Raw genomic sequence first — 25,821 nt, forward strand, 5'->3', positions numbered from 1 at the left:
ACGTGCTTTCACTACATGCCACAACATTGCTACATGAAATCGGTTAATTCAAATTTGCTCGTTGGAGAGTTTTGACGTGCCTAAATTTCACAGACAATATTTCAATGGATTTCGTAATTAATTTTTTGGGAGAGATTGATTTCATTTCGTCAATGCATCCATGTGTTAATAATTAATATATCAATGATTTTATATATTAAATATTTAATTAATGTGTGAATTGAAGAAATTATGCAAATAAACGTTACGATTTCATTTATAAAACTTTATAATTTTTCAAATTCTGATTTTATGTAAAATCATTGGAATATCTCAAAGCTTAAGCAATCTAATTAATCAATTAATTAACGAACTAATGGCATTAATTTCGTTAATCAACTGATTTGTTTTAGTTAACTCTAGACGTCTTATTTCACAAAAAAATATTCGGAATCATTGTTCTCGGTCTCGTAATTATTTTCCACTTCAAAACGAATTTCCTTGCAATTAACCCATTAATCCACATTAATCAGCTATTGGATACTGAATCAATCAGTTAATTAATACAATTAAAATTTGAATTCCCTCGTTGAATTTCTTTTGCTCTCCTCATCTCTGGAACGTCAATTTCATTGAAAAAATGCCGACCTTCAACAGAATGTTATTTCCTGATTAAATTAATAAAAAAATTCCGTGATTCATTGCACCCATGAATATATCTTCCCAAGAGTCGAGACTTTCCGGCATCGCCGAGATTATGACAAATCAAACATTCAATCTGGGAAGGTTAAGCCGGAATAAAAAATTGAATTAAATTTAAGTTATTTATGTGCATGGATATAGTGACCAATGAAAATCACTGATGCATCAACTGGATACCTAAATCTGTCCTGGCTTTAATAATGAAGTAATTACTAGACGGACCACGTGCAACGTGCACAGAATAATGATTGAAATGTAGGAACGGTACGAGCCTTTCGCAGTGTGTACAGTCACCTTTTCAGTTAAACCTTTATTACAAGAGGTCTTTTATGCTGACGCGGAATCGTGGATTGTAATAACTGTCCGGGAGGTGAAGTTTTTCCATTCTAACTTCCTACTTTTGACGCCCACGAGGTGAATTGAAAAATGGCACCGAGAACAATGAAATTTATTCGAAATGAAATATATCTTGGTGAAGAATTTTCAACAGTCAATCACTTGTGATTGGTTGAGTGAATGTTCAGATTGTTTTTTTTTTTCGCTTAAAAACTATTGTTACAATAAGACATAATTAGTCCTGTACCATCATATATTCATATAGAACCACATTTCTTACTGAATTTTTTCCAATCAAAAATTAAAAATTTCGAAAGCCAAAAAAACTTTGAGGAAAAAATTCCGTCAACAATTTTTTTTAACCAACTCATTGTCCATTGCATGTTCCTGTTGATATTGTCACAAGGACCTCATGATATTCGAGTCGCTTCACCAATCGTTAATTGAGTACTCGCATTGAATCGATGATACAGTCGCACCGAAAATCGCTCGGACCACACACGGAATGTTTCAAAAATAATATCCAAAACAGTTCTGCATCCATATTTATTAGAGTGGTATCTACGGGCAAAAATTTCTCGTAAATCCCTACAATTTCACGTTTTAATTCATTCGAAAAATTCCTTCATCGCTCCTTCATTTCCTGTTGTAACTATCGACGGAATCCTCCACGACGCAGAGGTGTACCTTTCCATCTGCGTAGATTGCTGATATCCCGGGTATTAGTCATATTCCCTCCCATTCCCTGGAGAAGTAAAAAAAATTGAGAGAAGCAGCTGATCGACGGGCGCAGAGGGGGCGTCACGAAATGCTCAGTGGCTTGAAAATAACGCATTTGATACCCTAAAGGAGATAATTACGGGAGGAAATGGAATAATTGAATTACATTCTTCATGTACCGAACGGGCTCTCATTATCGGTGGAATTTTCTACCGCTCCTTATTCGGTGTTTTTGATCTATTCCCCTCTTCGTTCGAACAAATGTAACGAAAAAAAATCCATCTTTTCCGTAGAAATAAAAAAAATCACTGAGATAAATTTTCCACAAAGATAACAATCTACTCCATCCCTCGCAAAAATAAACAATATTTTTTTCCCATCACAAATATATTTCCACACATTAAAACTACAATCTGGGAAATACCGATTTCTCATGTATTTTTCCTGTGAATAATTTTGTATTGGAAATTTCTGCTGAACAAACAGAGTAGAAAATATAGCAAATTTTTCCATAGAAATCAATGAAGAAATTCTACTTTTTCTATTTCGCGAAATTCTCCGAAAAATTTGAAATTTTTCTCTCACGGAAAATTGTTTAATTCGCGGAACGGATTATCAAGGGCAAAATCGCTCCGTCGGAGCGCACCCCTGACCGGTGTCTCTCGCGTGTATTTTTACTTATAATTGTCTTGCATAAACAAAAAATACCAATTTTCAACACGAAGGATTTCCACAGTATGATGAATTCGTTCTCAATACTGACGCTCACGAGCTCAATTCCGGCTAGCATCCAACCGACACCTGATTGAATAAATAATCCATAAATCTAAAATTCCGCGATATCCGAAGCCATTGGCAATTTGTGCCGCGGTGAATAACAAAGATGCCTCTTACAACAATCGTCATAATTAGAGATGATAATTATCATCAGCTGGTCTGATTAAAATACCGGGGCTAGAAAATTCAGAGCACGTAGAGAAAGGAAACATCAGAATAACGCGATGCAGAATATATTTTAATTGACCGCCGGGCGGCTGGTGGGGAGGGGCAAGCGAAGTGAGCGGAGGGAGGGGCGAACGAGCGAAGTGAGCGGAGGGAGGGGCGAATGAGCGAAGCGAGCGGTGGGGGCGGGGCAGTTCAAAGGTGCCTTTCAATGATTCATTGCCCAGCGATGTAGTTCTAATCGATTTGCGTTAAATTTATATTTACGTGACTCATTTCTTCTGCAATTTTCAGTAGCAGAAAATTTTCAATTCTTTTGAAGAATTCTGGAAGTTCTTTGGAAGACATTAATTCACCTACGCGAGATAGTCGACAATTATTTTATCAGTCATCGAAAGGCAACGCAAAAAATGTGACGCACGATGTGATGGAGCTCTGGGGGGTAACGTAAACCTTTCCACATAATTTACGCCGCGAAAACATCTACGATTGATCGAATAATAGCCTGGGAATTGGAGAGAAATTAAAAGCCGGTCGTTAACAACGCGTGGGGGTCCCCAGGTGATATTGGGCCTCAAACAAAACGAAGTAGAATCGCCCAGTCAACAAGTCCCAAAGGAGAATAATGAAGCGGCGAATATTTCTGGGCAGAGGGTCCTGTCCAAACAAATGCAATTGACCAACAAACTCGAAACCGGTTGCAAATGGAGTGAGTGCCTTCTAGATCCTTCGGTTGCGACCTCTCGCATGCAAAATATCTTCCATCCAATTTCCACACTCGATCACAATCTAGTCGATAAATTCTTCCATCGTCTGAATCCATGCGTTACCTTTGATCGTGAGATTACATAAATTATAATTACATCGGGAGATTCATTCAGGGCTAATGTTTACATTGTCAACTGACCAAGCGCAGCCGGTTAATCGATCGTTTATTACTAATGGTAATTCCAGGGACGCATATCGCTGGCATCAGACATCCGGATGTTTCTTCATGATTTTTCATGTATGAACAATTGCAAATTGTCGTTGTTGGAAGATGGATAATCATTCGCATATGAAATTCAGTAAAAATCATCCGAATAACGAGAAAATTACATTTTAAAACACAATTCGCGAGCGAAATAAATTCATTATTTTTTTTGGCGATATGTGAAGAGGGACGTTTTACAATTTTTTTCACAGTCCGGTGAAAATAAATATTGACAAGAACAATACGAGCTCAATGGATGAGTTACTACCGATGCGGGGCAATGAACTGCTCTCTCATTCACTCACTTTGAAAGCGTTATCACTTCTCCAATGTTTACTGGGATTACAGCATCAGAACATAATGTATCGTGTTCATGCCAGAAGCCAGATACATTGTAACCCATGAATGATCCAAATAAAATGAATCGAGGATCGACAGCGGATTGTTAAACAAAATTCCAGCCAAATATCAGTATTTATTATGTCAGTAAAAAGTAAAAATCCGGAGGTATTTTTTACCCTAGAAAATGCCAATAGGTTATCGGTGAAAAGATAAAAATATCGTAATCAGTTCAGCACTCAGTGATTAGAATATTTATCCACATGACCCCGTGGGTTGTATGTTTAATTAGCCATTTATTCAATTAATTAGTTCCTCTGATAGTTATTTAATTATGTGAGAGATCGATCAGTTTAATTTAACTGGCGATTTTTTAATCTGTTGAGAAATGTCAACTTCGCCCATCAACAATTCAATTTTAATTCGACCTGGAAAGGTCTGTGGACACGTCATAAAATCGGTCATCTTCAAGGTAATTCGACAATTGTTCGGTTATTTTTTCTGCAATTGTTGAGCGGCTGGAATTTTCTTATGCAATTGAACCTTTGAACAGACATGAATGCGATCATCTCTTTCTAATTCTTATTTTTTCCTCGTGGCTTTTTCCACGAACGTATTTTTTTTTTTCATTTAAAATTCTTTCTATTTCCCTTCACCTTTTGTCATAGTTTTTATGAAAATACAAATAATTGTTCTCGAGCTCACAACAGTTATTACATCAGTGATATGATTTTTAATAATTACAGTATGTTTAAGGTGGAAGTTTGTTACTAACTATAATTTGTTTGTTACCACTGATGAAGTGAAAAAGTGATCTTCAATATAAAAAGAACATTTTATTTTGTACTCAATGTAATCTTCGGTAGTACAGTGGTAGTATTTCCGCCTGTCACGCGGACGACCGGGGTTCAATTCCCCGCCGGAGAGTCTTTTTTTTTTTTTTCATAAATGTTAAGTTAATAAAAAATATGAATATTAATATCAAAACAAGAACAATTTTTTTGAATTAAAAAAGAATCTGCCAGTGTATGGGCTACTGCATTCATTGAGTCAGTGCGACTGATGGACACAGCAAGATCTCTGCATTATCGGCGGATCCATAGAAAATTAAAATTGCTCGATTCATTTGAATTTATAGTCAGTAATTTTCCTCCGTCCTGTAATTTCCTCCGAGATTACAAAGTACCACAGTAATTATTACCGTAAAACGCGTAACTTTTCCGTAATTTTTACTGAATGTTGTTTCGACTGAGCGATTACGGAACATAATTTTCAAATAATTTTTCTCACCGTCCACTAATGCACGCAAATATCCTCGAGAATTCCGGGAGAAATTACTGTTCACCGTGACGTTACTGTGAATCAATATAATCGGATGATACCCTCAGACACTCCACGAGAGAGAGAAAATAAAATTCCCCGTTCGTTACGCAAATGAATTACGTGACTTGAGTCGTGACTTTTACGCGCTTGTGCAACATCCAACGTGAACTTAGAATCACCTGTGAAAATGCAGTGTTTGACTGACCGTTCGTGTGTGTGTGTGTGCAGTTGAGAGTAATCGATCATGAAATGCTCACCACTCGGGTATCTCCCCATTGACTTTTTCATCATTCCCCCCCACATCTTCATCCCCATTTGAAGTTTCCCCGGGTCACACAGGAGCTGTCCCAATTCCCGGCTCCATAAAAAAAAAAATTCAACTGCACAAATACCAAACAGTGGTATTTCAACCAGAATTATGGACTTCGTGACGGTATTTTGCAATGTAAAAGACAATCAATTAAAATGGAATTTTGTTTTCTTTACGTGAGAGACTAGAGATTAACTGGCGCGTTGGAATTTAGGGTAAATGGAGGGTCTCGTGGTTTGTTTGTGCCTCGATTTGAGGAATTTATTGTTCTCCTGAGGACAACTAAAATTAATCAAACTCAGTTTAATCAATTTATTACTGAACATTCACGTAAATTGCATTTATTTTACTCGAATCGGTTATTTGTCTTTGTAATATTCCAATGGAGACTTCATGGTAACCGATAAATTCTGATGACAAAGATCGCGACCTTTGAGGTTGTCAATTTCAAATGGCAATTACCGAGGGAAAGAGCGCACAACTGTAATTTTATCTCGAGTATCTGCTGTCGTTATAAATGTCTTTGGATAATCTGACAGTGGAATTTTTCCGGTTAATTAAAGTATTCGGATATTAAAATTACATTAATTATCCTTCATGCTTGGGAGAAAATAAAAGGTGTTGGGGTGTAAAATTTTATGGCCGTTTTGAAGGATTTATCGCACTCTTAATGATCACTAAAATTAATCAACTCCAGATTTTCATTAAGTCATCACCCAACATTTTTATTAATTGGATTTACCACTGGTTCCTTTGTAATTAGTACCAGACTTTTTATCACTTAATGATTACGGAGCTTTTACGTAATTTATATCGATAATTATAATTATATTAGGGCCCCCCTCGTCCTACTCGTAACGGAGGGGCTCAGCCCCCCCCCCTCGTTCCTCTCCAGCATTCAATCTTCAGGTTTTTTCTGAAAAAAAAATCAACTATTGTATGATCAAATCTGTTCACAAGACTAACCTTCAATTGGCTAAATTGCAAATGGTAATTATCCGTGAACTCATACACAGACGACGCCATAAAACTCGAACCATCTGAGTCGAGCCTTCATCAAAAATGTTTTTAGATCAATGGAAATTTTTCCCAATTGGATTAATATATTCCAGCAAAATGCGTCAATCGACTCATTGATAAACACCACCTTTGGCGTATTCTCTCGAGCGTATCAGGTAAAATTGCCTCCTTATTCGCGATGATTCCCCCAATGGTACACAACATTTGTCGAGAACATTCGATCGAACTGGTTCAGGTCAATGTACGGTAAATGGTCAGGTTAATTCAAGGTCTGATGGGCCTTGCCCGAGGGCCTAAATTTTTTTTATTTCCTTCGCTTTTTCTCCGGATCCTGATCCACCCCAACAATATGACATTGACCAATATTTCAAGGACAGTAACATGAATTCTCTTTGAAAATATTTAATTTGTAAAAAAGTATTGATTATAAAATTCCGTGATTTTTTTTTAGTTTCCTCAATTGGATCTTCGGGAAGTTGGAGAATAAATTTGTTTGCCATTTTTAATTGTCAAATTGGTGAATGAAAAAATAAACATGAGAACAACTTGACAATAAAATATTCGAAGCCTTCACATTACGTTTCGTTCTGTTATTATTTATCAAACGTTAAATGTTCTGATTGTATTCTGTACTTAAAATATTCAATTAATTCACAGGTATATTCGTGCTGATGACCCTGGGACTTCTGGGTCTAGCCTTCGGATGTATCTTAGTGGTGGTTCAACCCTACGAATTGCTTTTCAAACTGAAAGTGGTATTCGGAGATAACGGGGAGATATTTGAACTGTGGAGGAAACCACCTGTTGAGTTGTACCTCAAAGTCTACTTATTCAATATCACGAATCATGAGGATTATCTCGCTGGAAAGGTTGACAAACTGAGCTTTCAGGAAGTTGGGCCTTATGTCTACAGGTAAGCCAGAAGATTTCCTGATTTTTTCTCAATATTTCTACATAATTGGGCCCAATAACAAATTTTGGAAATGACCAAGTGGCAATTTTTCTCTTATTTTCTTCCAGTTTTTTGTCGCTCATAAATTTTGGAATTTTTTAAAATCAGAACGAACGTTATTTCTTGATTAAATACCACGATGAGTCTTCAATTTAAAATTATTTATTAGTTGACTCATAGATTCTATAACGAGACAACTAAAAATAATCATAAATAATGGGAGAGGAGTGGAGGATGCAGTGTATGTTGAAAGTACCGACAATTTCAAAGATAAATTATTTATCGCGCTGAAGGAAAGGGTCAATAATTGTGAAATCATCTCCATCATTCCCCGCACCCTTTCCAGTTTTCTCCGATAAAAAAAAAATACAGGGCGTGAAAGGGGAATTATTGGGAACGGCTGGAAGGTCAAATTGCACAAAGTCAATTACTAATAAATCAAACTATTCTGAAAATAAAGAACTGAACTCTCCAACTCTGTTCTCATTTTCTACTTCGTTTCCTTTCTGATGGAATTATGACACATGTATCTGATAGTAGAAACGATAGATTGACGTAGTAACGAAAAAAACAGCTGCTCAGCTGGATAATTACTTCCTAATGACTCACGAGCACTCCAATAAGATATTTCGAAAAAAAACATTTTATCAGTTGATACGTGAAAACTAGGGCGAGTGCAGACTAAAAACGATTTTAAAAAACAAAAACAAAGATGTGAAAAATGATATGTCAATGTCAGCATTTGAATAATCAGTGATTAATGTGTTGTTGAAAATCTGGGATTTATCACTTGTCATGTTGATTATATTTTCGCTTTATTCAGGGCGATGGATCCCCCCAAAAATCTCCAATCTATAAAAAATTACAAACCATTAGGATAATTTTTGAAAACTCCTTGACCTCTTGCGTTGAATTTTTACCCCAAAAATTATGACCATTAATTGACATTTTCCGTTTTCAGAGAATATTTAGAACATTCCAACATCACATTCAACCCCAATGGTACCGTAACATCATACCCCCATCATCCCCTCGTCTATCAACCGGACAAGAGCAACGGTACAGAGGAAGATATGCTAATTTTACCAAACATAGCACTACTGGTGAGTTCAATTATTTTTCACTTTCATCCAAACGTCACCGAAACAATAAATTAAAAACCTGTCCCAATTACACTGACGTTTGACTTTGAATTTCACCACATGTGTTAGCAACTGCAGACATGTCTCGTTAGTCAGACTGATATTAGTCGAGTCATTGGGGGGGAGATCCTCTCATGCATTAACTCTGATAAATAACAATTTACCGGCGATTACGGAGATAAGCTGATTGATGATTATAGAGATAATTGATGGAGCCTCAATTACATTCATTGTTACGTGTAGTAGTAATTTAACGGTAGCAATTGAGATGTTGAAGTATTCAAATAGTTTAGTCGTATTAGAAATTGCACGAAATACAAGGTACATCCTCATTATTGTTATTATGGATATTGATTTTTTTTCACTAGAGTAGTCGGTCATCATAGGCCATCAGTGAATCCAATAAAATATCACGATAAATAACTGAAAAATAAAATTTGTGCCATCCTTAAGTAGATCATCTCTAAAGTAGAAAAGTCGCCTCTGAACTCTGACCCCTCGATTATCACTCGCAAATAGGATTTGGTAATCCCCGGAAATTGGGTCACACTCTAAGATTATCCGACAGATCGAATGCAGCCGCAAATGCATCACTAGTGAACTACCTCAAGAGTTATGACTTTTGAAATTTTTGAGTGTGCATCGAGTATAATCCTGGCATGTCATCCTTGCCGACGTGCCAGAGGTCATGAGTTCAACTCTCGCTCAGATTTAAAAAATGGTAAATTATGGTTTACGACGATGGTCTGGTGAATTTTTTCAGTATTTTTTCTCTGCGTGCAACCAGATTTCCATAAATATCTCGGAATGCAAGAGAGATGGTGATAATATTGTTCCTACCTTTTTTGTAGGTCTCAATTCGCTCTAGAAAAAAGGTAATTACAAAAATTTAGCTATCTCCAGTGGATGCGGAGATATCTTTCGAGAACTGGGATAAAAGCCGAGTCCACCTTTAAATTTTGTTATCGCTTCTCCACTGAATTTCCGCTACGTTTCTCCAAAAATACTACGAATTATCATGTGCACTGCTGATTAATCTGCAGTCGACGCACGTGCTCGCCGGGAATAAAAAAAATTACATCCAACATTGGGGAAATTTATTAATCTCCTAACGGTCTCGAGATGCAACTCGACTCGCGTGATATTAGCATAAATAAAAAGTTGGAACAGAACATTTTTGGTCTTCCTGCTCGTTGATTTTCCACTCACATAGTTGATGGATATTTTGGGACACAATCGCGAGATTGGGTTCAAAAATTTCCAGTCCTTGAACCGTGGAATACTACCAGAATGATGGAATACGAATTTTTGCGTTCAATCGTGAATGGAAAACTGAATAAGATATTTATTAAAAAAGTTGCTGGATGAGGTCAGTTTTTTCTAGTAAATCTCATATTATTTTCCGTTCAGACATGTAAAGTTATTAATCAGCCTTTTTGCGGCGTCAATTATGCATTCAATTCCGGAAAAAACTGAAGAAAAAGTACTGAACAAGTCAAGTTATAGTGGAACTTAGTTATCAAACATTTTTCACGCGAATTTAGATCAACTAAACAATTCAATTCCCAGAATATTCAATTAATCATCTGGAAAACATTTAAGAAATGCTTCGAAATGTTAACTTCAACAAATATGATGTCAAACGTCAAATTAAAAAATAAGAATGCGTTTTGCAAGAGGTGATAAAAAAAATCAGTTCTACATTTCAGAAAAATTTGTCGCTTTCTGTCATTTTGTGATTTATGATTTCAAAATTTGCTCTAGTCACTGTACAATTACCCCGCCTGCGGTTAATAATAACACTGATTATAGATATGGTAAAAACACATTGCTCAATTTGAGTATTCGAAAATAGCAATTACACCTGGGATTTTTTTAATAACACTTGCTCCACTGGAACGAATGGAGACCGGAGCAAATAATAGAGCAAGAGTGTCGCAAAAAGGCCAACATCGCGAGAAACTAGGAATTTTGCAATTCACGCTTTGCGTGATATTATTTTTTCATTGTCACGAATGAAAGTGGCATGATGAGCACTCACACTTTTTTAGTTTCAAATGGAGCGAACTCAAGACACACTATTGGTCATGATAAACAGCTGCATGGTTTTATTTTCCTTATTATAATTGTTTTTTTTTCGTCTCTGTCTTTTGCTGGAATGAAAAATTCCATGAAAATATTAATTCGAAGTTGCAATAATCATTGAGAAAAAAAAATCATTAAAAAACATCAATGGAAGGTCCAGTGATTTCTCATCGATATTTCAACAGAATTCAATTCAAATTCATTAAAAATTTTATTGCAATCTTAATTAGAAATTGATTAGAACTCGATTAAAAATTCAATTCATTTTTTCTGTCGATTGCTCACTAAAATTAAGAAATTTTATCACGCGGATGCCAAATCCCTATTCATTTTTCCATCTTTTTATAAAACTAAAAATGAAGAAAAAAAAGGAAAAATGATATAAATAAAATTAGAATTTCAATTTTTCCACGCACTCTATAAAAACGTCTTCACCAAGAAAACAAATCTCATCCAGGACCATAACGAGAGTAAAAAACCACATCATTGTCTCGTTTATTTAAATCCCAACCTTGATCATCCTCTAACTGAAAAAAAAATTTCGACCTCAATATAAACAAAGAGCCGCCAGCTACCGACCTAAACCTGCATGTCATCGACGGAAGCAACTCGATGTTGTAATCCACAACTGATCATTGAAACAATATTTTAAAAAACGATAAAACAAAACGGAAAAATGAACGTAACTGCTCACGCAAATTGGCTCGTCTCTTTAAACTTGAATAAACGAAGGTCAATGTCAAGAGTACGTGGAACATTCCGACGAATTCTCCAGGAAAAGTCTGTTGTCACTCGTTTTTCATTGATTTTTTTCATCCATTTAACTGGTTTATCATTCAATCAGACCTGTTAGAATAAATTTCTGTTGAGCAAGTGAGCTGTAGCGAAGAAAAATAAATGGAAAATCCATTAACAAATACTCATTCGTCGTTGACTATTTTTTTATTGACAAACAGTGGACAAAATGACATTTTGCGCACGTTGTGTTGAAAAAGTGGTCGATACTCGTGGATTCCAATTGTTTATAAATTATCCGTAGAAAATACTAATTTTATCGATTGCAAAGAGGAAGTGAAAAATATTCTCAGAAAAACTCCATTAAAAAATGAAAATTTTCTCGCCAGTTCATTGTGTTTTCGATGAAATTTTATCTAACACAGTCCCGAGGAAAATTCTAAGACATGAATGTTAATGACTGTTTAATGAATTTTATTGAAGAGACGTTACGACAAGATAATTAGTAATTGACGAATGAGGAAGCGATCGTTGATGATCGAAGAATCGATGGCACGAGAACAATCGCGATTTTTTTCTGTAACACCTCAGAAAAAAAAATTATTGCAATCACAATTGTTATTATTTCTTACGTAGTCCCTCGGATATTCGGAATATTCCCAATGAAATTGAAATTTTTCATATCAACAAACAATTAAAATTCTCCACATGTTACGTTGAATTTCTGAAAAATACCTAGATATACATTATTTTTATTTCTTACTTTTCAGAGTATTGCAAATGTCAACAAGGATTCGTTACTGCCTATTATATGGGGTCTCAACGGCATTATCGCCAGCACAAACAGCCAACCCCTAGTGAAAATGACTGCCAGAGAATTTATGTTTGGGTATAAATCGTCTCTAGTCACTCTCGGAAATACTGTCATGTCATCCTGGATTAAGTTCGATAAATTAGGACTCATAGATAGGGTAAGAATAATTTTCAAATATCGATCAAAGTAACTAAACGCAATCGTAGATTAACACGTCAATAAAAAACCAATCAAACGCCCAAAACTGTTGCAAAAAGTGTTGCAACTGCAATCACTTATTTCAAATGAAAGGAAAAGAGTTGAAATTAAAAAATTCCAATCACCTTTCACCTTCACCAGCAAATAGTGATTGACATTCTATTTCACTGGGAAATGAGGAGAAACATTTTCAGCATTAGATGGATGTTATGTCAATCACAGAGTGCATCATGGCACTGACATTCTCTCCCTTTTCAGCGATTCACTACCAATAAATTGATGAGTGAACCAACAAATTGATAACAAATGGTACCTTATTATTCAACTCCACACGGGCATTTAAATGAATTCCAGAATTTGCACTCTCAACAATTTCGAATATTTTTTACATATATCATATGAACATCAATCACGAATTCATTAATTATCACTGATAATTTATCAATCAGATGTACGACTTCGATGGAGACTTCGAGACTGTCTACACCGGTGAAACGGACGTTCGATTGACTGGTCTCATCGATAAATACAACGGAGACGTTAATCTTCCTCAGTGGACTGGTAAATGTGCGAACGTCAACAAAGCCAGTGATGGAACTAAATTTGCAAGCTACATCGAGCCAAATGACACTCTTCTCTTCTTTCGGAAGAGCCTCTGTCGAGCAGAACGAATGGTGAGTACACGCAGAAAAAAAGCTGCTAAGAATTATTAACCATTTACTATTCCCGACAACAGAAGCTTTTCCCATAACAATTTCATAAATAATTTTTCTGTTGATCTTCACGGACACTTTTACCATATCAATTAGTAGAAATGACGTTCCCCCATAGTGATGATTACTATTCATAGCATCGACTCCTTAATTTTACCGATTCAGTCAATAAACTTTCGAGAATTTTCTCATTCGCTGATAGGCTCGACGACAATCGATGTCATAAAGATAACAAAAAAAGTCCATTCGAATCAATTAAGAGACATTAGACATCCGCACGATGCAATCCATTAATCACCAGGGGAAAAATGTTATTTTTTGTCACGTTACAAAGTTACCCGTCTGGGTACACCATGCAATATTCATGATTCGATTGAATTCATTAATCGTTAACGTTCACATTCGCAGGTGAGAATAGGTGAGAAAGATGTTAAGGGTCTCCACGTGTATCAGTACAAATTCATGGAGGACGAACTTGACAATGGTGTCAATAACACGGAAAACGAGTGTTTCTGTCGTCAGGGACGTTGTCTGCAGCCAGGACTAATCGACGTCACCGATTGTTATTACGGTGAGTACATTGATACTGATTATGACAATCTGAGTCATTGTTGAATATAACATGAGGGAATTTGCCACTGATAATTACTGGTGAATTCCACATTTTCTGGAAGAGCAACGATGCGGAGGATTATAAAAAAAAAGCTGACGCTTGAAGATCAGTACAAATGTCATCTTCGCGACTATTAATTAATGAAACGAGTGATTTTTTTATTCCGTATTGACAGACGATAATTACAAATCGAGATTCATTATTGATCGCACCAGTTATTTTCTACCTAAAAAAAATTTGAGAACAGGAACTCTGTGATTGATCTAGATCGTTTATCGATTGAATTGAACTTCCGGCGGTATTATAAATAATTGTAATTAATTTTCAGGCTTTCCAATAGCCCTCTCCTACCCTCACTTCTACAAATCCGATCCGGCATTATTGGAATCTGTAATTGGTCTTAAACCCAATCAAGAAGCCCACGAGTCTTACTTCTACATTCAACCGAAATCTGGCTTACCAGTTGACCTTGCATTTCGATTTCAAATTAATATGGCACTCCAGGATATCAGCAGCATCGCAAGAGTCAAGCGTTTCTCGGATATGGTTCTACCCCTTCTCTGGTTTGAAATCGTAAGTAGTAAAAATACTAATATGAAAATTAATGCACTGAGTGGGAAAAACCGGTAAAAAAAAGATGCGTTTAATTCACCATCAGTTGATATGCTTCACTTGCAAAATAAAAACACGAAGGAGAGAAAAAATTGTATGAAATATGCGCTTGCGAATAAACATGAGAAAAATATTGAAAAAAAAAACAGGATTCTAGTTGCATAAAAGGGATTAACAATGCTGATGAACGAGATAATTTACTTTTATTGACTCCAGTGGATCATTCTGATGAACGTAATGTCGTGAATGAAGGATATTCGCATAGCAAAAGGAATGTAAAAGTTTCCTACAGTGTGAAAAAAATATTTTTATCAGCTATCCAGTTGCGCTGGAGAAGTAGTCGTTTTTAAATACCTTTTTTATGTTAATTATGTTGTCCTAGAACATGATAATGTCAGTTATATAACCGTGAGTGGAGTCCTTTAATAATAATTGACGTTAAAAAAATTATCGATATTCTTTCTGTAGAAAAACAAATTTAGATAATAAGAATAATCAGGATAGGGATTATTCAAGGTCAAGATTCTCGTTGTTGAAAGCTAACTATTGGAAAATATTCAGGATCTTTCCCAATCCTTCAGCCAAACATGTTTTATTTACGAATAATGTCCGTTGAATAGCAGATTCCTTCGCCACAATGAGGAAAATTACATAAAATACCCTGATTATCTGCAACATTCTCAGAAAAAAAATGCAAAACAATTCTCTCACTTAATTACCCCCCTTTGCTGCCGTATATCTTCTCCTCCAATAATTAAAGACATAAAAAGTAGTTTATTATTTGTTGGTTTGCATTCCACGTAGTCGTCCTTCCACATAATTTCCTCTTGATTCCTGAATCGATACTCACAATCTTGACATCGTGGATTGGTTCAGATTTGCTGTATTTACGGTGACGTGTAGCATTGTTGGAACACTTCTCAGTGAAAATCATTCATACGATGCAATTTACCAGCGGATAATGCCTTTATGCAACTCATTCTAATGATCAACCTGTCGATTACTTCCAGGGAATGTACGAGCTCCCAGAGTTCATGAACAACCGTTTCTTCCTCTACCTGAACGTACTCCCGGTCTTCCAGGACGTGGCATGCTACGCTCTATTCCTGGGTGGGGCTATATTTCTCATCTTCAGTATCGTGAAGATACTCCTGTACCGGCCAAAAGGTGCACTGCATACACCCGCCCAGTGGTTTGAGACAGAGCTCCAGAGGAAGAGGCTACACTTTCTCAACGATAATCGTCATTCCTTCAGGGCGAGACAAATGGACACTTACTACAACTCTCTCCTCGAGCCACGAGAAGAAATGACACCAATGACTGCTATCGAAAATACTGAGTTCAAGGAAGAGGATCTCGCCTAACTCATCTCCTGATCTAATTTATTGAATCATTCTTAGTTACTTAGAAGAGATGACAAGAAATTAATCGTCTGATTACAGAGCTAGAGGATCGTCACAAAGCTCGAGACAGTTCATACATTTTTAGCATGTCGGTAAAGGTAATTTCAACGTTTTTATTTGTTTATTCAATCAACCGCTCGACATTGTTTAATGAAAATGGAACCCAACGGAGTACTGGTGTCAATTAATTGAGAAAAAAAAAAATTAAGTTGATGTGCCGTCTCGTGGGGCAGAAATATTTTTTTGTGTGGAAAACCTCTCGCAGATTTTCATTGAAAATCTTTATTGATAGCTCTTCTTCGTCATCATAAAAAATTGTAAATATTGTACATAAATTTAGGATTTAGAATTACACCGCTACGTCAGAATTTTTTATTGGATAAATTTTTTATCGGACATATATCTCAGGTATAGAGTGAGAAAAAATTCTATTGAATTTATAGTTCAGTTTTCAAAAAGTCCATCATTTCTGGTCAATTTTTTACGGCGCATGTGGAATAAAAAATATTTTATCAAGTTGTACGAAAGATAACTCTTCAGGTGTGCGGAAAATGTCCCTCGATACTTCGATTGACTTGTACTCACCGATTGTGGAGGGAAATTGTTAACGATTTTCTACGCCGTTGCCGCGAAAATTCACGTTTTTGCGCTTTGTGATGATTTTCTGTGTTTAAAAAAAATCACAAAACTGTAGAATAAACTCGGTGAACTGTTAAACAATTAAAGAACCCAAGAACGTCATATTTTTTCACGTCAATTCGATCAATAATTGACCAGAATAAATAGAAAAAACGTGAATTTCGACTAAAAGGCTGTCGAACATCTTTAACGAATGGCGAGCGATAATCTTGCCTTTGTTTTATTTATATTCCATTACCTACTTTGTTTAGTCGATGAAGTTATAATGCTTCAACCTCGGTTTATAGATATTATTTTGTTGTTCATAGCGAAAAACAAAATCAATTAATGTTAATGATCAATTATTCACCTGACACCTAAGCTCACATTTGATTTCTCAATTTGATCCTTCGCTGATTGTCACGATGGAGATGATGTGAATCTTGCCCGGACAGTGTATTGCTCAATAAATAATTTTTTTATTATAAAAAAATGTCTCCCATTTGAAATTGGGGTATGATTAGAACTTGAATTATTTTTCTATGCCATATAATTCCCTCTAAAATCAAAAATAAAATAAAACATTGAAATTTTGGCGAATGCATGTATTTTCCTTCTCGCCAGTTACATGAATAATTACACAATTATGTCACTTGAAGTGTCGATTCGTGATTAAAAATTTATTGTTGTTCATTACGTATCAGTGACAATACAGTGTTGACATTGCTCGTCAACTTCGAATATCGAAGCTGTACATTGATTTTTCTGTTGTTCCTCGGAGCTCGATCGAAAGTGCTATTGAGTAATGGGTGAAAAAAAAATGATGATGATAATTACGTGCTAGTTGATAAATGTTATTTTGATTTGCAACAGAGCATCAGAGAGATTGGCATCGAGCATCAGCAAGTTGCAATCTTCCAAACCCTAGGGCATATTTTTTTTTCTCTAAAGAAATCATTAGTTTGTACTTTTGACAGTATGTTTCCTTCAAATATTACATTATGCATTCGCAGTACTACGAAAAATCATTCAATTATTCACGATTGCAAACGAGAATGAAAAAGATTTTCCGTTGTTTTGGAAAATAACTCAATCGACTTTTTCATCAAATTTATTTGGTCATTAAACTGGCTCTATTCTCGGAAATACTTTCATTTTTTTTTAATTCATTCCCCTACATTCACACTATTGCAATTTGAACCTAACGTGTTGGAAAATAAATTAAATAGAAAAAATATAAATACAAAAAAAAGAAGAGTATGACAAAAGACAATTATTTACGAATGAAGTTGGGGAAAAAATAATAAATTATTTTTTCGCCTCAGGTAGACATAAAAATTATTGCCAATAATTGCAACAGTGTAAATACATCAGTGGCCATTATCATCATTATCGTTCTCTTCATGTTTTCTTCCACGCACACAAATCGTTTTTCACATCCTTAAGATTTAATTGCCTCAAAAACAAATGAAAATTTGCGTTTCATCGCTGATATTATATACACGAGTTTATCATAAATTTCCATATCTTCAAATACGTGAAATTCTATGCAGTCTCTTATTTTTCATAAATTTAAAAAATTTATTTTAATCCATTGATTGACTCTGAAGAGATAATATTACATTATTGTTTATTCGAGAACACATTCAGGGCATATTTTCACGCATTCGAAGACAACTTCTAACACTCATTACATATTTAATACAATAATTCGCACACTCATACTAAAAAAAGTTCTTGATTTTAATTTTTTATCATTTTTTTTTTCATCTTTTCACGTTTATCTTTGCTTTTAACTAAATGTCTGGACAAAAAATACTAATTTGATAAACCCATTAAACTTTTCATCTGAAGCTAAAGTTCAACAAATTAGTCACTTTACAAACACTTACACTTCTTATTAAATCTTTCCCTCAAAGATTATAGTACGACCTAGACTTTAAATTCTTTTTTTGCTTTATGTGTACTTTTAATATTTTTTTTTTCCTTTACTTTTCCATCAATTAATCCGTTAATAAGGACATAATATATATCTAGATAGAATATACACAAGTTCTTCAACAGTGGAAGTATCTCTCCAATTTGTAACCACTGTTCTTAATTATTGTTATCACATTAAAGTTTTTTTAATGTTTCAACATTTTTTTTTCATCTCGCTAATTTTGTCTTCACAGCTCTCATCGGCACTTTCATAGCAACCTCAACGTTGAATTTAGAATGTCACCGAAATGATATCAAATGCGCAAACTTATCAAGAATGCCTTAATAAATTACGTTTTTTTTTTCTAAAATCCTTTTTTGGTTTTTTTCCTTATGCCAGAATAATTATTCTTGAATGATTTTTCGATTTAAATGTACAAAAAGTTTCCGTACTACTTCCACCTTTCCAAAAATGCTCAAAGATATGACGTCGAAAGCTGTCTTATGATGTAATTCGAAGATCTCCAGGTGTTTAACGCCTTTTGCTGTGACGTCTTGCGAATTTTCGACTTTTTCTAAAAAAGAAAAACCATTTGAAAAAATAATGAAATCAATAATTTAACTTTCTCTTTCAATAATTAATATTCATCTGACGTAAATGGATAAGTAAATTAATCAACTTGAGAACAACATACCTCACTCGACTCGGTGATGGAACTGGTGCATGTTCAGCAATGACTGGCAAGACAGACGTAAATTTGTCTGTTGGTCGTAGCAATCTAGCAGTTCGTGATGACAATCTCCAAATGAGTCTCTGTCTGTGTGGTGTTTGCTCTTGTGCATTATATTTGCTCAGTATTGCCCCAACAAGTTCGTGAGTTGAGAAAAAACTCTCATCAGAGATCTTGGACATCTTCTGTAGTTCCGCAGCGAATTCCACAAGTCTGAGCATCTGCTGTGCTGGTGTGGGTTCAATATCCATGGAGGAAGGCCCCGGAACAGCTGTCACAGGTGTTGCATCTGCATGAGCGTCCAGACGGTTGACAGCCGAGTCCAAATATGTGCAAATTAATACCAGTGCTACTTCCGAGGGCCTCGTACTGGCACAATTACCATCGCATGCAACCATCTCCAGCCTCAACAGCAATTCTGACTCCGTGACAAGACTGGCGTAAAGTTCACCGAGACCCATCTGCGATGCAGCAGCTTGAAACATAACATGAAAAAGACGAAGAAATGTGAGAGCAGTGATGGGTGTAGTACCAGGTGCCCACTCGAGTTTGGCCCTTATCAGATCGGACATGCGTTTAAGATCGCCACCAGTGCATTTACACTGTGAGATTGATACAAGGTGATCGGCATCTAGTGACTGGGCCATTTGGACGGCAGCTATGTGAAATGATGATACACTGATGCAGGCCATGTGTTTTGGTCTCGCTTTCATTTTAGTTAAGAAACGATCCATCAGATTTATTGCGATGAATAGAACATCTGAGGGCAGGTCATACCAGACCTTGAGGCAACGAAGAACATGGGCCGAACCATCTCTCGCACCGATAGTTATCTCATCGTTCTAAAATTACAATAAAAAAGTTTAATTAATATTTCCTTGATTTTAAAAAGATTTCGAACGCTCAAATTCCTCCTAATTATTTATTTATTTATTCATTTTACCCTAAAGCCATTGCAAGTCCTCGTGAGAACTTGCACTGACCATCGTCCGAAGGACAATGCCCTTCAACCATTAAAAAATGATTAAATGATAACAAATGTCGACTGTTAACATAAATAATAAATAAATGGAGACTCACTTGAGTTGTAACGGGCAATTGGAGATTCGGCTGATACTTCAGCTCGAGGACCAGTGCCTCTTGTAGCTGTTCAAGGAGGGAGTGGATTGCATCCGGTACAGGCGAGCCTGATGTGTCCATTCCTGCCATGTGTGACCAGCTGATATTAACGATCTGTCAAAGGGTTAATCCAGACGTAACTACACTCCCAGTAGCTGTCACCTTCGAGGATGTAGTATGGCCTGCGATTTTTCGCTAGTCACACTTCAAGAATGGCCCAGCTGGCTAGCCTGGTATCTGCAAACATAAAACAAATTCCAAATGAAAATGTCATTCAATCATCGTCATTAAACAAAGCAACTGTCTCATAGCACAAAGTTTTCGCCTCAATGAACGACGATACGATCATCTGGGAAAGTCCGGAGGGAATGAAATTTTTTCCCAGGTGAGGGCAGCGCAAAGGACCCGAGCAACTGAAATGTTCGTCTCATTTGTCATCTGTTTATGAACTTGTCAGGTATCCGTGATAATAATGAGTTTAAAGATCCTGTTTACGATGTATTAATGTAACCGTTTGAGAATCAGGAAGCACTGGGTGCACTAAGAATAAATTGAAACTCAGAAAAACAACAATTTCGTAATTGGAGTGAAATAAAAAGCGGGGGAACATCAAGGCCAGGATTGACGGAAGAGGTGGCTGGGCTAATCATAGCGGATAAATTTTTTTTTTTTTCGTCTACTTCGCTGAACACAGAATCACGGAGGAAATGATTTTTCATGGTATTGGGCGCAGTTTATGGTACGTTGATGGCTTTTCAGGGGAAACTTGGGTGGGACGATTTTTCCAGTCGCTGATTCTGAATTCTTGCTCTAGAATATCAATTATTATTAATAATTCAGGAGTGATAAATTTTCTGAATGTCTGCACGTGGTTGGGCTTAAGCAATTCTTCCCCCAAAACTTCATCCACTTCATTACGTCGATTGTACGTTGGAAATTATCATATGGAGGATGTAAACAGAGGGAATGAACGGAAAATTGAACTTCGTACGATGACCTTACGATTGTAAATTGTCTTTAAGAGGAGTTTAAGCCGATCGGATTGAAATGACTGAGGGACAATCCGGGGATTACGGTCTTATATTCTCGATTCGACCTCGCAATGATCAATAGCAAGTGGATGGAGAAATAAATTATGCCCTTTCACTGGTGAATCTCGAGTGTTGGGGATAGGGTGGCTGATCACTGTCACGTAGTCGATGCATTAACGAAATTTCTTCGATAATTCTTCTGCAAGGACATGAGATTAATATTAAGGGGCTAGATCGATCAATTTTTAAAGTCTAGACTAAGTACCAAATTTATTTATAAATATTTGAAAGATTAATTGACACATCTGAATCGCATTAGACCGTAAGCGAAAAAAATGTAAAATAGCTACTGAAACTCTAATGATGGTGTAAATAACCCATTACATGGGCTATATCACTTTAAACAAATAAAAATAAACGATAATTAAATTGAGGAAAAAATTACCATTCCAAATGTTCCCCAATTTTCTGAGAATTTTTTATAATTTTTGATAATATTTGAATTTACGGAAAAAGCTACTTTACTGATGTAAAGAATATTCCACGCGATCACCAGATATTCAATGCTAACATTCCCAACACATTAAGCCACCGCCGTTCGGTGGTAAATGTGTTAGTGAGTCATGACGAAATAGCCAGGAAGAGTCTAAACGAGCTGTAACACGTCCGAACCTGTCTTCTCACGTACGAGATTATTCTCGAAGCACGTTTTGTAATCCATGAAAAACTTCTAAAACCCCCAAAACTCTGTAAATTTCAGAATAACTTTATTGTTAAAAACCGTTGGAGGTCTCGCATAGCAACAAGTCGAGCCCCATTCCTAGAAATAATTTTCGAAAAGCCCTAAACAATGAAAAAGTTCTGTAAAAAATCAGGTAGAAGTTCGTAAAAAAATCAGATAAATATATGGAAGTGGCTCCTACCAATAGAATAACAATTAAAAATATTTTTTTAATGACTTTGTCATTATCTCGAGTTTTTGTGAACATTCCCATGGTTTTTCGAAATATCCACTCAATGCAATTGTTAATAGACCGAAGAGGGAGCATTAATTAAGGGTAAAATTGGGAGAAATACTTACAAAAGGCAGTAATTATCACAGTTATTTAATCGTACAGTTAGTCCCTGAGTCCTTTTGTACTATAATCCAGACCTGACGCAACAAATGTCACTGGCAATTGCTCCGAAATATCTGACGTAATTCTAATTACACGAAAATTCCGTCTTCGAGGATCGAATAACACAGCCCGGAGGATCCGATAAATAGTGTCGATTGATATCAATAACTTAATTAGTCAGTCTCGAAGTTTCTTTCTCCGGTTCGATGATTCTATTCGTTGAGACTCCTGATGATTCGCAGATCGTTGGAATGTCGGATCGTTCGATGATTAAATTGTTTAATAAATAAGTTACAACTACAATACTATCGTCGTTTCACGTGATTAATTATAAATTGTTTAACAGGTTATTAATTCTTGATGCGAAGCTGTTGCTGGTGATGACTAGTTGCTCCAAAATTTTTTATGATCACTTTAACTTGTTAATGTTGATGGATAAACTGAACACTTGTGCGACGGGTAATTAATTGTGAAAATTAATTAGTTATGAATTAGCAAATTTTTGCTTTGAGCTAATTTTTAAGCTCCAAAAGGAGCGTAAGTGCGAACGGACGCGCTCGGTGAGAGTCGTTGACTGCTCCAAAGTTCATTGTGTGGGTAACAGTGATGGTAGAATTATTCCTATTGGCTGATTACTCTTGACAAAGGCATGTGCGCAGTGGTGAACGCATGTGCGTTGAGTTTGCGCACGCACAGCTGACGCAATAGTCCGTTTTTTAGGGGAAGTGATGATTATTTTTTTTTATGAATTTTCCGTAATTTTTTTGAGAATGAAATTCAGATTGAAGGTCTGGAGTATCAAGTGGACGATTTCGTGAATTAATTGGAGAAATTTTGAGGAATATCTGTGAATTGAGGGGAAATGACAATTTTTTTAAAAGACTTGTTTCACAGAGGCAAAATAACCTACAAAAAAGGCTTTTATTGACATTTTATTATCTCTCTTGGATTGAAAGATAATTTGGAAAATGTTAGTGATAACAATGAATTAGCCGAGTCAGATGATCTGGAGTAAGACGACTAAGTAATAAAAGTCTTCGGATTAAATAACATTATTTAGATGAGTCAGGATTTTTTTTTATTTGCCCTCATTTTCTTGGAAATGAAATTCAGATTAAAAATCTGAAGTATAAAATGAAGGATTTCGTGAATTAATTGGAGAAATTTTTAATCACCATTTTATAGAGATTACTCTATCCCATAAAAAATTCTTTAAAAATCTCGCCCAAAGTGGGTGATTCACTCAAGGAAAAGTCGTGACGTTTTACCTGTCCCCGAAATTTCGAAGGACAACTGTGGGATTCTCTCGTAAATATCTCCTGTCTCATATTTGATCGGAGGTGTAACCGTGTCACAAATGTTGGACGAAAACATTCGAAATAGACAGACTTACGCATTGAATCGTAACGTGGGAGGGGCTGGGAACCTTGAGAGACAAAGGTGAAATGAAAAATCTGCTGTTCTAGTGGGATTTGTCCTGGAAAAACTGAAAAATGTTGGAGAAAATCCCATTCATTGCCCACAATTTCAGAAATTACTCCTCTAATTCTATGGTACAGTCAGAGAAATAATAATTCCTTTGTCAAATTCCCAACTAATTGAACGTTATCATCATCCTCATCATCAAATCCCCCATCATCGACTTCTATAGAGGGTCTTACAAGTCATCAGACAGAATCATTCGACCAACAGATCCAGAATTGAATAGAATATGAAATGCAAAGGCTTTATATAATTGTTCAAAGCACCGATTGAAAGGAAAATTCATGATGTAACGAGAATTTCTCTCATTAAATACACCATTTCGTAACTAGTTCATTTAAGCACCAATTTTCCTCAAAGAAATGATCTCAATTCATGTTGAAGATCAAAATAATCCTGAGGAGATGAGCAGAAACAATTCAGTGAAGTTTCGATGAAAATTCTGTTGTAATTAAATGAATTTTTCCCTAAACCCCAGCATTTTACATCTGAATTGACTTCACAGGCTGATCTGTTTGCTCTTTAGCCGGGGAAAATATATCGCTATAATTAGAAAACTGGTTATCACTCGGACAAAAATTTGCATTATCCAGACTAGTTACGTCACCAAAATAAATCAGTGGTCTATGATTTTTAAATCAATTTTCAATGACAATCAAGTTCGATCACCGAGGAAACGTCTTACGATGAAACGATAATTTTCAATAATTCTTGCACCTTTGATATTTATTAATTTTCAATTTTTTTAATGAGCTATTCCGTCTATTAGTTAATTCTAGACTCAATAAACAAGTGACACACCCCCTCCCCCTCCTCACACCACCTGTATACTACATATAACTGATAATATATAATTAATTCTCGGACAAAGACCCGAGTGGCCTTTTGTGAATTTCAACTTAAAAAAAAATATTTTGAAATACCCATTTTGCCCCACCCTCAACGAAACATAAACAGTCCCGACCTTACGTAATACTCTCGATTCATTTATGAAATCCCGTTGATAAAATTTTGGAGCTCAGCCTTCAGAACTCGAACAAAGATTGCGTCAAAATTGGGAAAGTCTTTGTCACGAGTTGGGACATCCCTTCGAAAAACCCTAACAATGATTATTTCCCCAACAATGACGACCTCCTACACCGATAGAAATCTCTCATGAAAGTTTTTCCAATCGCAATGGAATGACCCAGAATTATTTGAAAGCTAAAACCTAGAGATGCGTCGTCGAATTTACTACTGTAGCAACCACTGTACCACAAAGTAACGCCTCCATAACAATAGAATAAGTCAAAATGATAAATAATTTACTCACCCGGATGCGTCCAAAACGCTTTACTCCACTTAAACAACCAGTCCTGGCATCGTTGAGTCGAAAATTAGGATGAAAAATAAATGAAAAAACCCTTTTGGAGTTGAGGATTTTGGAGTTTGACAGTTAGTCGGTCAACAAGCAATGGCGTCTTGTTGTACAGCTGATTATAGCGGCGCATCACGTACTCCACAGCGCAGACGCCATTGAAAGTAGTTCCCCCACAAAAAAATCTTTTTCGCCTTCTGAAGTATTTCATCAGTGGTTTTGGGGCTAAAAAAATATTCGGTTAATTCTAGCGTTTTTTCCAAAGTCTTTTTTCACTTCAGTGTCTCTGAGATAATTATTTTTGGGGGTTTTCGAGCCCCAGGGGGAAGGGGGAGAGGCTTACCACAATGGATATTACGCCTACGCGAAGTAACAACTGTCAACAAACATTGAGGAGCCAATCAGACACTCCGAGTAATTAATGATATTTGATAATTGAAAAATAACATGATTTATGTCATTGATTTTTGTCATAAATGAAGGGAGTTGTTGATTGTTTTTTTTATAATGGATTAGATTAATTTTCATTAGTAA

General features: G+C 35.9%; 2 protein-coding genes, 1 long non-coding RNA gene and 1 other non-coding gene across 6 annotated transcripts in view; 2 read left to right on the plus strand and 2 right to left on the minus strand.

Annotated features, from left to right (window-relative positions):
• LOC135168068 (scavenger receptor class B member 1-like) overlaps positions 1-17,022 on the plus strand; it is a 32,487-nt gene extending 15,465 nt beyond the window's left edge. For both annotated transcript variants that reach the window (XM_064131920.1, XM_064131918.1), the window contains exons 2-8: positions 7,302-7,557; positions 8,558-8,699; positions 12,329-12,529; positions 13,020-13,244; positions 13,692-13,854; positions 14,225-14,469; positions 15,519-17,022. In XM_064131920.1, coding sequence (XP_063987990.1) covers positions 7,302-7,557; positions 8,558-8,699; positions 12,329-12,529; positions 13,020-13,244; positions 13,692-13,854; positions 14,225-14,469; positions 15,519-15,872 — 1,586 coding nt within the window. In that variant the 3' untranslated portion in view covers positions 15,873-17,022. The remainder of the gene's footprint in view (positions 1-7,301; positions 7,558-8,557; positions 8,700-12,328; positions 12,530-13,019; positions 13,245-13,691; positions 13,855-14,224; positions 14,470-15,518) is intronic.
• On the minus strand, positions 1,550-8,606 carry LOC135168077 (uncharacterized). Its single transcript, XR_010299981.1, has 2 exons — positions 8,467-8,606; positions 1,550-1,762 (listed from the first exon to the last, which is right to left on the minus strand). It is a non-coding gene; the product is annotated as an uncharacterized LOC135168077 (long non-coding RNA).
• Positions 4,848-4,918, plus strand: Trnad-guc (transfer RNA aspartic acid (anticodon GUC)). The gene has a single exon. It is a non-coding gene; the product is annotated as a tRNA-Asp (tRNA).
• Positions 17,023-17,551: 529 nt separating the features above from the next.
• Positions 17,552-25,410, minus strand: LOC135168072 (cyclin G). Of its 2 annotated transcripts, none has more exons than XM_064131931.1 (4): positions 25,243-25,410; positions 20,261-20,536; positions 19,145-20,022; positions 17,552-19,024 (listed from the first exon to the last, which is right to left on the minus strand). In XM_064131931.1, exons 2-4 carry the CDS (start codon positions 20,387-20,389, stop codon positions 18,982-18,984), a joined length of 1,050 nt encoding a protein of 349 aa, XP_063988001.1. In that variant the 5' UTR covers positions 20,390-20,536; positions 25,243-25,410; the 3' UTR covers positions 17,552-18,981. The 2 variants fall into 2 exon arrangements, with proteins under 2 accessions (XP_063988001.1, XP_063988002.1); XM_064131932.1 differs by lacking the exon at positions 25,243-25,410 and adding an exon at positions 22,412-23,029.
• Positions 25,411-25,821: the final 411 nt, after the last annotated feature.

Source organism: Diachasmimorpha longicaudata, chromosome 12 (assembly GCF_034640455.1).
Source record: "Diachasmimorpha longicaudata isolate KC_UGA_2023 chromosome 12, iyDiaLong2, whole genome shotgun sequence".
Taxonomy (NCBI): Eukaryota; Metazoa; Arthropoda; class Insecta; order Hymenoptera; family Braconidae; genus Diachasmimorpha; species Diachasmimorpha longicaudata.

Excerpts from the sequence above, each read along its gene's own strand:
- LOC135168072 (XM_064131931.1), bottom strand. The coding sequence starts at position 20,389 with ATGGCAGGAATGGACACATCAGGCTCGCCTGTACCGGATGCAATCCAC. Across the intron at positions 20,023-20,260 it reads AATTGCCCGTTACAACTCAA|AACGATGAGATAACTATCGG; the intron begins GTGAGTCTCCAT and ends TTGTAATTTTAG. Across the intron at positions 19,025-19,144 it reads CCATCACCGAGTCGAGTGAG|AAAAAGTCGAAAATTCGCAA; the intron begins GTATGTTGTTCT and ends TTTCTTTTTTAG.